The sequence below is a fragment of the Erigeron canadensis genome, chromosome 2, assembly GCF_010389155.1.
Source record: "Erigeron canadensis isolate Cc75 chromosome 2, C_canadensis_v1, whole genome shotgun sequence".
Classification (NCBI taxonomy): domain Eukaryota; kingdom Viridiplantae; phylum Streptophyta; class Magnoliopsida; order Asterales; family Asteraceae; genus Erigeron; species Erigeron canadensis.
Genome location: NC_057762.1, coordinates 21,666,861 through 21,679,502, shown reverse-complemented (window position 1 = coordinate 21,679,502; position 12,642 = coordinate 21,666,861). Strand labels below are relative to the sequence as shown.

Below are 12,642 nucleotides of genomic sequence, written 5' to 3'. Positions count from 1 at the left end.
AGGAGATGGTATTTACCCCGTTTGGTCTTGTTTTGTGAAAGGATATGCATACCGGTCGTTTATAAGAGAAGGTAATGAAAAGACTCCAAGAAATCGCGAGAAATGACGTCGAACAAGCATTTGGGCTTCTGAAGAACAAGTGGGCTATCATAGATGACCAACATGGAAGAAGGAAAAGATCATTAACACGATGTATGCGTGTGTTATTTTACATAACATGATCATTAAGTTCCCTGGCAACGCGATATCACTGGTGAACATCAGAATCCTCCAAACGACGTTTGTGCTACTATCCCTAATTTCCATTTTCAATTACGTAATGAAGAGACGCATTATATGTTACGTCGTGATATTATAGAGCACATTGCGAGTATAAACCTAGACATTGATCTTTAGTGATCTTTTTTTTATTTAAATGTATTTGTTTGTTTTATGTTTCAAATAATGTAATGGAATTTCCTTATTTTGAGAACCGTTTATTTTTGTAAGAACCATGAGAACTCTTAAAATATATATATATTTGTTCACATGTTTCTTTTGTTCATTCACATGTGAAATGATATAAAAATGTATGTTGTAGAAAAACTTTTTTAAGAAACCTTTAAAGTAGCATTTTGTGAACTTGTTAATGATTTTTTTTCACGTTCTTTGTTCACATGTGACAAACGATATATATAAGGTTCTGAAATGTTTTTATTTTTGCAATATATGTTTTTATGACGTTTGACATGCGAATGAACAAAAAAGCCATGTGAACCAATATAAAATTTAGGAGTTCTCACAGTTCTTACATAAAAAACGGGTTTTAAAATAAAGGTCCCCCATAATAAAATTGTTTTACAAAAAAATTAGCAACTTTTGACAAGAATTGACACTACACCATTACTTTTGTAGATGCGGATTCGTTGTGACAATCGCAACATAGATTTGATTATCGTTTATGTTTTAGAAACTATGTTTGTAATCATTTAAATAAGAACTTGTGTTGATATTTAATGATTACAGTTGAACTTCAATATTATATATGTTTATGTTTTGTATTGTGTTTGTGTGTTATATATTGTTTTGCAGGTACAAGAACATAGAATCAAGGTTTATAAGTATCGTAGAACACTTAAACGATGGTTGGATGTTATGTACGAGCCAAACGAAGTAAAACAAAGAATCAAAGGGTCGAACCTCGTGCTGACGTCATCAACATGTAGGACTGGCCTCGTGCTGATGTCAGCACGAGGCAGATCGATTGATTATTATTTCGGGCCTAATCCTTCGATTAAGGCCTAAGCCCACACGATCCAATACATAACTAGTATAAATACAAGACCTAATCTACGGAATTAGGTTAATCTTGGAGAATCATTTGAATCGTTTGGTAAATCTATGAATTAAGGTTAATTGTTCCTTCGTGTGATCTCCTACACGAACCATAAGCCTTGTGCATGGGTTGGTTAATTGCTCATTAATCGACAGAAGGCAATAGCAATCTAGTTATCTCAAGAGGATTCCGCACCCTTAACATAACGAATCACATCTTATTACGATCCACGCAACAATAGGGTACCTTACAACTTTTGGCTCTTTTTTGGCAAGGAAATTAAAAGACACATGGCGCACTCTTATTGGCTAGAAAAAATGCCAAAACTTGTTAAAATACTAAACTTTGATGTACCTTTGCCCTTTACTAAGGGATAACTGTAGAAAATAGAAAGCACCTTTCGATTAATTCACGAATATAACAGTGACCTTTAAAAGTTTTAATTTTTAGAAATGACCTTTCATTTATTCCCAAAAATAGTAACATTTGACAAGTGTACATGATGACATGGACATTGTTCAATTACGTGGCATTTTTTACTTTCTATTTTCTAGAGTTTCGTGAATTGGTCACTTTTCTATTTTCTGGGGACTGACATGTAATTTTTATTAGCCGTGTCATTTTCCAAAAAAAATGACATGGCTCCGTTTCAGTTTCAGTTTCAGTTCTCGCAAGATATTTCTTTTTTTTTTTTCTCCGGAAGCTAATTTCAGGTCGATTTTATAGATTTCCGTTGAGTCTCTTCCTATTTCAAGCATTAAAAAGCTGTGTATGAAGATCTTAAAGGAGACATAGATCTAGCTCTTCTTCGTCTATCTCGAGATTAAAAATCTTTGAAGTTAGATGCCAAAACATCGTCGTTTTAGCCATAGGGAGATCCTGAGGATGTTCAAGGTGAAACGAGAGTTTCATAGGCCGGATCTGGACCGTTTAAGAATAGTTCGTCGACAGATGACAAAGAATAGCCGATGGTGTTGGAGTAATCCGACAATAAATGAGTTTATTACTATAAAGAAAAAGTTTTAAAGGTCACTGCTATTTTCGTAAATTGGTCGAAAGGTCTTTTCTTTATATAGCTATAGCGTATGTCACGTCATTAAAAAATGTCACGTAATCGAAAAATGTCCATGTCATCATGTACACGTGTCAAAATGTTACTATTTTCGGGAATAAATGAAAGTTCATTTCTAAAAAGTAAAACTTTTAAAGGTCGCTGCTATTTTCGTGAATTGGTCGATAGGTACTTTTTATTTTCTGCAGTTTTCCCCTTTACTAACAAAAAAGAAAGGAAAAAAAAAAAAACTGCTCAGTGCAGTTTTCTATGGCTTTTGAGCTTCAATACCTTAATGTTGTATGAGAAAGTTAAGATATGGTCCGACCTTACCTTTAACCTTTACATGCCCCATAAATAAAGTTAAAATAAATCAAAATAGAAATAGAAAATTTGGATATTTTAGGGTTGAAAAACAAAGGGCACATTAAAAAGCACACACGTATTCAAAAACTTTCAAATCCCCCCAAACAAGATTTTTAATCCCCGCCCCCCTCCCTATTTTCCCCTATTTCCATTCCAACTTCAATCATAGCGTAAGATTTACACCCAACCCAAACACAAAAAAATCCTCCAAATACAGATATATAAATACAGAAAATATTGATTTATACGAATTTATCACTCAATTCTCTTGAATCTCAATTTTTTGTTTCAATTTTGCTAGCATACATCCCAAAAATATAATATTACTAAAAAACCCTAAATATGCCAATGAAGAAAGGAGCTAAGCGTAAGGCTGCAGCAGCTGCTGCTGCCGCTGCCGAAGCTGCCAAGGATGAAACAGCAGCTGCACCACCGGCTGATTCCACCGTCGCCGCCAATGGAGCAACCGTCGAAGAAATTAAGGAACCTGCGAAAGTTGGCCGGAAACCTAAACGCCCTAAGCTTTCAAAACCTGAATCAGAACCTGAGTACTTTGATGACCAGCGTGAATTGGTATATATATATATATTCTTATTTATATCTTTTATTTTTCATATAATTATAAAATTCTTTGTATTATATACATATATAAATACATATCTATATATATAGTCTGAACCTTATATATTCGTATATTTAGGGCTTAGAATAGTATGATATGTTGCTTATTTTTACGGATTGGGTTAATTTCAAACTGCATTAGGTTTCCAAGGCTTATTTTAGCATTACTATTATTATTTTAAATAATTTTGGTAATCGTAGCTCTTAGCAATATAGTAAACACTGTCATAGATAAAGGTAACCGTTCGTTGAAATTAAAACGGAATTGTTAAAACGACATTTAAAGTATCTTCCAGCTGCTAGCAAAATTTATCTTAATTATCAAAGTTTAGAATTTTTTCGAAAGTTTTCTAATATGATTCAGATTATAAACTTGGCAGGTTCATTAGTTGGTTTTTTACAGGTTTCCGTGAACTTTGCATGAATTTCTATTTTCTAAATTCAAGTATAAGAATTCACCTAACTATAAAGCCATTCAGATGTTGACACATGTAAAAAGTTTCTTTATTTTCGGTAATTTTTATACTTGATTTCTAGATTTGCGAATTTATGCTAAGTTTGTTAATATATTTTGCAAATAGTTCTTTTCTTTATATTTTGGATTTTTCTGACTATATATATACCGATATATTTCTAACGAATTGATGTTTTAATGTGTTGTACTTAATGTTGTTGCAGGAGGATTTGTGGAAGCAGGTCTTCCCCGTTGGAACGGAGGTATGGCACACGCTGGTTAATGTTACTTCTTGTTGTTATATTTTGAACTATGCTTATCTGGTTTCCGTATATCCATGACAGTGGGACCAACTCGATTTGCTATCTGAATACAAATGGAATTTTAAAAATCTAGAAGTAAGTTGCATTTTGTAGTGCTTGATTTATTCATAAATGACATCTAGCTAACCTAACGATAGGATTTTGTAGTACGTTAAACGAACTAAGGTTTTATTTCTTTGTCAAACCGTTCAGGATGCATTTGACGAGGGAGGTGTGTTACACGGGAAGAAAGTCTACCTCTTCAGCTGTACTGAGCGTAAGTAGTTCATGAAATCTTAATTTTTGGATTTTCTACGTTTTTTATCCTGGATATCTAGGATGCTGACCTGATATCTTAAAGCATACTCTAAGTTACGTTTTTTTTGTACTGTTTATATATTTTGTACTTGTTAGTTGTGACTTTTTGTTTGTTCGCTGCAGCACAATTGCTATTTTATCAGGGTCAATCTAAAGTGACATGCATACCTGTGGTGGTTGCGGTAAGCTTAATAAACTTACTTTTTCTATGTCATCTTTACATGTTACATAGAGGAAGCTTTGCATATCCATCTTTGGTGGTCTGGGTGGGTAAGCAGCAACTCCTTTTTAGATAGAGAACTAAAACAAGCACCCATGTTGTCAAGTAGCATGGACAGTGCTATGCATCATATGTCTTTGTCTTATTAGTAAGTTTATATGTTCATGTATTTAACATAAATATTTTAGTAGGCATGCTTTATATAGTATGTAACAGTCTATATGTCGATATAGGGTCTCTTAGGCGAAGCTAGTCAGGGACTTATGGTATTGAGCTGCCGTATATGTATACATTAGTCAAAATAAAAACTGTGCCATCATTTAGGCTATGTAGAGATGGCACTTTTAACACATTAGTTATAAATGGGTCGATTTGGGTTGTGTTTTATCTCAAATGAGTCAGTTATTTTTATGTAACTATGGTGTCTGATCTTTTTACGACCGATTTCATGCCTTTGGAGATTGTTCAAAGGAAAATGGGTCAAAGGAGGCAAACAGTTTTTTTAGTAATGCATATAACCTTTTTAGCTGTTTTTATTTGAAAATATTGATTGTTCTTGTATTAACGTTAGTTTTTTTATTCATAAGTAAAGCATTCAAGTACAATATTGTTTTCATAGTGTTGTAAAAGTCACGTTAGTTTTTTATTCATAAGTAAACATTTAAGTACAATATTGTTTTCATAGTGTTGTAAAAGTCGGATTCCTCAGGCGAAGAATTGGGACTTGGACATAGGCCGCGGTGGATAGGCTTTACTCGGAATCAATACTCGGTCAATGGGTCAACCGCGGTTGATATCGGTGAACGTCGGATAATTTGGTCAAACTGACCCAAAATTGGTCAAATTTTTTGTTTAAAAATTTAATATTGATTTAACTAATTGAAATACTGTACAATTCAAGTACTAAAAACTAATATTAATATAGTAAGTATATGAAGGATTATGTTTCTAGTCTACTCTGTAGATAAAATGTCACCATTTATAATTTTCATATAGAATATTTCGGTCAGAATGCTTCTTGATTAGTCCAAAGTACTCTTTTTAAGGTCCCCGGCTGATACGATTCCAAATTGTGATTTTTGCAACCTTGTGTTTACCTGGAAATGATCTGTACAACCTGATACTGCATTTGACCATTTCGCTTGTCTTGCCTCATCTTATATTACGAAATAGATATACCTACATAGTAGCATATAAGTGTAACCTTGTGGACATGATGGTGGTTTTCCTGAAGGTTTTTGAGTTCTAGTTTCACTTGCTTGAGTATATTCAACATCCTCAAATCATATGTTTCGTTGTAAAGTGCTCTAATAGTCTTTGCTAAGAACATTCTTTTTATTTTTCTTTTGTTTATTGGTTTAAGTTCTATATCTTATATTTGTTATTTGAAAATATTGGGCAGATTGACTCTCCATTTCCACCTTCCGATAAGATTGGAATCAACTCTGTACAAAGGGAGTCGGAAGAAATTCTTGACATGAAGCAAATGAAAATGGACTGGGTTCCATATATTCCTTTAGGAAAACGGTAGTTCTATTATATGAAGAACTTTCTTTCATAGGTTTCAATTATTATTCTTAATTTTGCTGGTGATTACCTTGATTTGAAACTGATCATTGCAGGACTTCATCACTTGAAAGACATAAATCTCAAATCTATATTCTAAGCTGTGTTCAGAGAAGGTATTCATCTTAATTAAAAGTTCAGGTTTTTGTATGTTCATATGTAATGAGAAGATCATCTAATTGAAAAGGGTCATTTTTTTTGCTATAGTATTATATACGGGAATCTGTCTCATGCTCTTTATACCCTTTTTTAATTACGGAATCATTTTTCTACTTGGTGGTTCAATATTTATAATATCATATGTCTTGTTGGGAGCCTTGAACTTGGCTTGCACCATTTGTTACTCTTGCTCTTTATGTGTTTTTTGAATTTTACCTGTTTTAAATGTGGTACATAATGTTGCTGGCTATTTGATTTTGATGCAGGGCTGGTTTAAAGCATATGAAACTGGATCGTGTTAAGAAATTTGAATACTGCTTGCCATGTAAGTACATATGTGGGCTTTTTAAGGGTATCAGTTATCCTCGCCTTTGCATGAAAATAGTGATGATTGTAGCATAGTTGATGACTTGTCCTTTCCTCAGAATGTTGTCCTTATTTACTGTACAAATTAACTCGGTTCCAAACCTTTGAAGAGTAAACACATTCAAAAAAATAAATGGTCATGCGAGTCAGGTCCGTGCTGGCATAATGCGCAGAACATTGGATTTAGGTTCATGTTTCCCCCAGAATTCCATTGCATTAAAATTATCCCGAGTCTTCAGTTTACGTCCTATAATTAGCCACATCAAGAAAGCATGTCGTGGGATGCATTGTGAAAAGTGAAAACCATACTATTCCATGGCACCTCGACTTGCCTTGCTCTCAATGTATCCCACACAACAGAGGATGAATACAGTACTGCATCACCCCTTTCATCCTTCTAATAAGTAGACTCTGGAACATTTGCTTGTAGATGCACTTTTGGAAGATTTATTAACACCGGAAGCAAATCATACTACGTAGCTGGCCATTTCTAAGCACCTTCATGTAAAGCCTTGGCAATCATTGCTTGCAAAGAGAACCCAGCTCGAGCAATATCCCTTGAAGGGACATGATTACTAAGAGTACAAATATCAGCCCATCTGTCAAACAATGCTGAAATCTGTCGCATCTCCGAAGTCTGATCTTAGATCAATTATGGGGACTAGCTTGTTCTCTAAGTTGTATTGTTTTCCCCCACTCAACTACTCCCTTGTGGATAAGGATACTCATAGCATGCGCAACCATCAGAGCTTTATTGACCTCAGAAATCCGTCTAATTCCTAGACTCCCTTTTGCTCTTGGTAAACGAATACTTTTTCATGAAACCTTTGCTTTACCTTTTACCATTGGGCCTTGACTCAATAGGATGACCTTAGATATGAGCTGATAGCTTTTAACCATCAGCCTTGTAGTTGTTTTAAATGACAAAACGTGAAGATGACTTGTGGCTATGGGTGAAGTGCCAACCAAAATTGAATGTAGCTGGTTACCCCTGAAATCTGTTTCAGTAGAGCATATGATGTTGATGGCCCGAGGAGGATAACTCAATGGGTTGGGATGATCACAGATTTACCCTATCAATCCAAGAAAAATCTGAATTTAGGCCTAGAGGCTTCATCACTCAATGGGTTATATATTTATAATCTCATCGCTTCTATTTTTTTCTGTATAAAGAAGAAACTTATTTCAGGTTGAGTGATTTTACATCAAATACAATGGTTAGAAGCTTAGGATAGTTCACTTCGGTGTACTTTATGTATCTTCTCTTTTATTTCTTACACTTCTAGGAAACATGTCACTTGATGAGAGTATTTGATCAAGTAAAAGCCATGTGGTCCAATAATTACTTTCATAAAGTGTTGTTTGACATTTGCTAGTTGAATCTGGTTTATCAGAATATTCTTGTCAATAGAAGTCATAGAACCGTAGAGAAATGTGCTTTCCGCGTTTCTGGAATATCTCACTTGATATGGGCTATTAAAGTTTCTAGTTGATATTGTTGAAGGATTATGCTAGCTCTTTCTTGCAAAGCTGGTAATTCTCAAGGTTCCTCAAACAAGTGGTTGTTTTTGCAGACTTTTATCACCCGTTGAAGGAAGATGAGACAGAACAGAGTACCATTGTGGATATCATGTATCCAATTGAACCTAAGCCTGTAAGTTGCTTTTTACGACTTATTGCATATTACTTTTTTATATATACACCTGATTGATAGTCTCTATGCTCTTTAAGTATCTACCAATATACTAAAACAGGATTGTAGCTTTCTTTAATTGACATGTGGCATTATACTAATATGACAAGTGTCTTTTTAATTTTATAAACATTAAAAAAAATCTACTAGTATTTAATAAATTAATTAATTAATATTATTCGTTTGAATCCAATCCGTATAGGAACTCAAATTTATTAGTTTTCTAATTCTAAAACATCTATAAATATTTAAATGGAATCTGTATAATTTAATTTATTAGTTTCCTAAGTTTTAACTTCTACAAATTCAATGTCATTAAGAATCATTCTATCATGCTTATATTTTTAAATCTATTGATTACGAGTATGAATTATATCACTGATAAGTTTCCTTCTACTTGACTTTTTTCTTGGTAAATGGTAATAATAATAATGGTAATAATAATAATGGTAATAATAATAATAATAATAATAATAATAATAATAATAATATTATTATTATTATTATTATTATTATTATTAAAGAATTACTGTCTACAAGTCGTTTTTCATATCCTTTACGATTTTCTACTTTATGAAATTTTAGTTTATATGTTTAATTTGGCTAAAAGAATATGATTAGATTTATTATATTTAGGCAGGTGAATTTAACTTTTGTGTTATGTTTTTCCCAATTATATTATAATTTTTGTTACTATTGGTTAGACATAGTGGTCACCTATGAAAATACTATAACTATTATAAGTTGATCCGTGCATCACGCACGGGTATTAGTACTAGTAGAATGACAAATTCCGACAACTACAAAATTTTGTTGTAACAAGTATATTGTGATCCATCAATACTGTACATCCTGAATTTGATTCTCACTGATTTGCTATATCATGTTGGTTTTTGTAGGTTGTCTGTGAGTTTGATTGGGATATGGATGATCTAGAGGTGAGCTATAACTTGTAGTTTCTTGTCTTCATTGTTTTCTTAAGTATTGGTTGGTAGCCTCTTGGCTGGTTTGTCATCTATATCTTTTGAAAAGTATAAACTGGATAGAAATGGTGTCTGACAACAAGTTACATTTTTGGAAAATTGATATTGACTGTGTTCACGGGTCTTCCAATTTGCCCTACTTTGACCTGTCTTAAAAAATTGCTTAAATCGAGTAATTGACTAATCTATTTAGCCATCCTAGCTGTAATTATCCAATTTTAAAACCTGTATATCTTCTGTAGGAATTCACTACTGAGCTAATTTCTGCGGAGGAGTTATCTGAAGATCAGAAGGATGCCTTCAAGGTAAAACTAATTGAGTACTGATTAATGTTCTTCAGATGTCGTTATTTAAAGATTTATTAATTACTTTACATTTTTTATCTAGGAGTTTGTCAAGGAAAAAGTTCGAGAAGGAAAGAGGGCTAACCGTGAGGTAGCTTTTTACCAAGTTAATTTTTTTGTCTGTTATACATTTGGTTTATATGCCCATATGAACTTTGTTTTATGTTGGTTGTTTGTCTTGTGTAGGCTAGGGAAAAGCGAAAGAAGGCTCGTGAGGAAATGAGTCAAGAGAAAGTCGCTGCATTTCAGAACATGAAGTTTTATAAATTTTATCCTGTTGCAACACCTGATACCCCAGATGTCTCGAGTGTCAAGGTATGATTATCTTTCATTCACTATACAAAAGCAGTGGTGTAAATAGTGAAAGTTACTTATAATAGGGTGGATACAAGCTATGTGTCTAGCTCTAATGGCTTAAATGTGAGAATATATTCTCTTTTTTTTGTGTCAAATATAAAGTTAGCTATATATTTAAGACATTATCTGGGTACATTATATTTAATCAAATGAATTTTTTGTTTTCATCCATGTTTTCCATTATTTGTCACCACTGGATGGTGAATGTGACTTGTTAACAATTTTTGTTTTATCATCAAAGTTTCTTGTGAGTAGTCTTGTTAATTAGAAGGTGATTTGGCCAACTTATGTGTTTTTCTTGCAGTCTCCATTCATAAATAGGTATTATGGCAAGGCGCATGAAGTACTTTGATTGGAATCCTGCAATGTGTACCTTACGTTCTTTGTACCTCTAAAGTTTGCTGTTAAAGAATGCTTGCGGCAATGCCTTCTTTACATTCACCCTATACAAGCACAGATTGTCTTTGTCTATCGAATACATTCACCTTGTAAGAGTTTCTATTTTGTAGTGTTCAAAAGAAGGTTTAAAAGAGAGTAGGAAACTTGGCACAAATGAGCCGTTTGTGTAACCTCATGACTTGATATATTTGTAGCTTTAGGAATTTTGTTCTAAATATTTGAAATTTATTTTATTCTCTAGATTTACTTATTAAAACTAAGTAGAGTTGATTGTGTGATTACTCGTTTATCACAGTGCATCTATTTCTGGAGTGTATTTTGTTATTTTAATACGAGAAGTTTAATTATTTTTCTTTTTTGGACGGCTAAATGCCAAAAATCAAATTTTAAAAAGAGGCATGAGTTTATACCAAATACTCAAATAGGCATGAGTTTATACTAGATGTTTAATTTATTTACCATTCTCATATTTGCTTTCTTCCGGTGAAATATGTACCTATCAAAATATGAAAGTGATAATTACAACGAATGCGCATTTTGCATAAATCATTTCGAATAGATGTCAAAATTGTTGATTATCGTGGTATGATCTTTTTTATTTTACCACGAGGTGTAAAGAGTGACATTTACTTGAGGGTTAATGACAGCTATCTGTAACGGTGTAACCACATTTTTTTTCCAAAAGCGGACCACATGGGTTAAAAGAATACGCATTTTTTTTTGTAAACGAGAGATAACTAGATCTATACCCGGTCGTTGACCAGGTTATAAATATATATATATATATATATATATATATATAATATATATATATATATATAGTGAAAAGTTATATGTGGAGATTTGGATTATTGATCACATGTGTATGAATATTGCTATTATTACATGTGATTGACTTACATACATGTGATCATAGCAATATTCGTACACATGTGATCAAGAATCCAAATCTCCATATAATTGTATAACGGATGATAATTCATGCTCTACACAATTATAAACTTCAAAATTACACATAAATTATTTAGAATACAACCAAAAAACAATTTTTATGTAAAGAACAATCATCGGTTGGACTTGATTTGAAAAGTTCTCAAAGGTTCTGGCAAAAAAAGGGTTCTCAAAATAACGTTACCCTATATATATATATATAACTTTCCTTATTTTGAAAACCATTTTTTTGTATTGGATTATATGTTTTTTTTTTGTCCATTCACATGTGAAATGATATAAAAAAGTATGTTGTAGAAGAAACTTTTTTAAATATTAAAAATCATGGGGGACCAAACATTTAGTCAAAATAATAAAATATTGGTATGTGAGTGGTTTTTCACCCAAGTTGGGTGCATAACAGCCCATATTCCTTCCCCCATATATATATGAAAGTTATTTGTGGTACATGTACTTTTTATAGTATATATGTAAGTTAACTTACACACTTCTTTTTCCTTCTTCCTTCCATTTGTATTATATGTACTTTTTATAGTACATGTGTAAGTTAACTTACAAACTTCTTCTTCTTTCTTCCTTCCATCTCCGACCACCACCACCACCACCACCATGATCATCTCCGACCACCACCATGATCCTCCGGCGACGGCGACCATCTCTGGCGAGACTTACACATGTGTAAGTACAACTTTTTTAGCATTTTAGGGTTTAAAATTTCTAGGTTTTTTTCTTCGCGAGACAACCACCACCAGCCACCATCATCTCCGACCACCCCAACCACGACGCCGACGCCGGGCACAAGGGCTTCGCCCGTACCGTAGCAAACTGCCCTCCTCCCTTTGAAATATGGACAATCTGTATTATATAATTATTTTTTTTTCTTTATAAAACAAACTGCCCCCCTCCTTTCTCTCTTTTTTTTTTTTAACTTTCAATCTTCAAAATATTTAAACTACCCTTAATTTTTAACACATTTTTAACTCACACACTACATCTAACCTAAAAAATCTTTAAAATATTTTTCAACCCTAACGATCTAAACTACCTTTTTTTTCCCACTAATTTAAATATATTTTCAGTTAATATACCTAAGTATTCTTAATAAAATTTATTTACAATATACATTCTTACTTTAATCCTTAAAATAAATACACTACCTCCTTTTATATCAATTACT

General features: G+C 32.8%; 1 protein-coding gene across 1 annotated transcript; it reads left to right on the top strand.

Annotated features, from left to right (window-relative positions):
- Positions 1-2,860: 2,860 nt before the first annotated feature.
- LOC122587394 (protein HEAT INTOLERANT 4-like) lies at positions 2,861-10,747 on the top strand. Its single transcript, XM_043759549.1, has 14 exons — positions 2,861-3,305; positions 4,032-4,070; positions 4,152-4,205; positions 4,323-4,386; positions 4,551-4,609; positions 6,050-6,174; positions 6,270-6,329; positions 6,639-6,697; positions 8,313-8,392; positions 9,331-9,369; positions 9,657-9,719; positions 9,802-9,849; positions 9,945-10,073; positions 10,420-10,747. Exons 1-14 carry the CDS (start codon positions 3,075-3,077, stop codon positions 10,465-10,467), a joined length of 1,098 nt encoding a protein of 365 aa, XP_043615484.1. The 5' UTR covers positions 2,861-3,074; the 3' UTR covers positions 10,468-10,747.
- Positions 10,748-12,642: the final 1,895 nt, after the last annotated feature.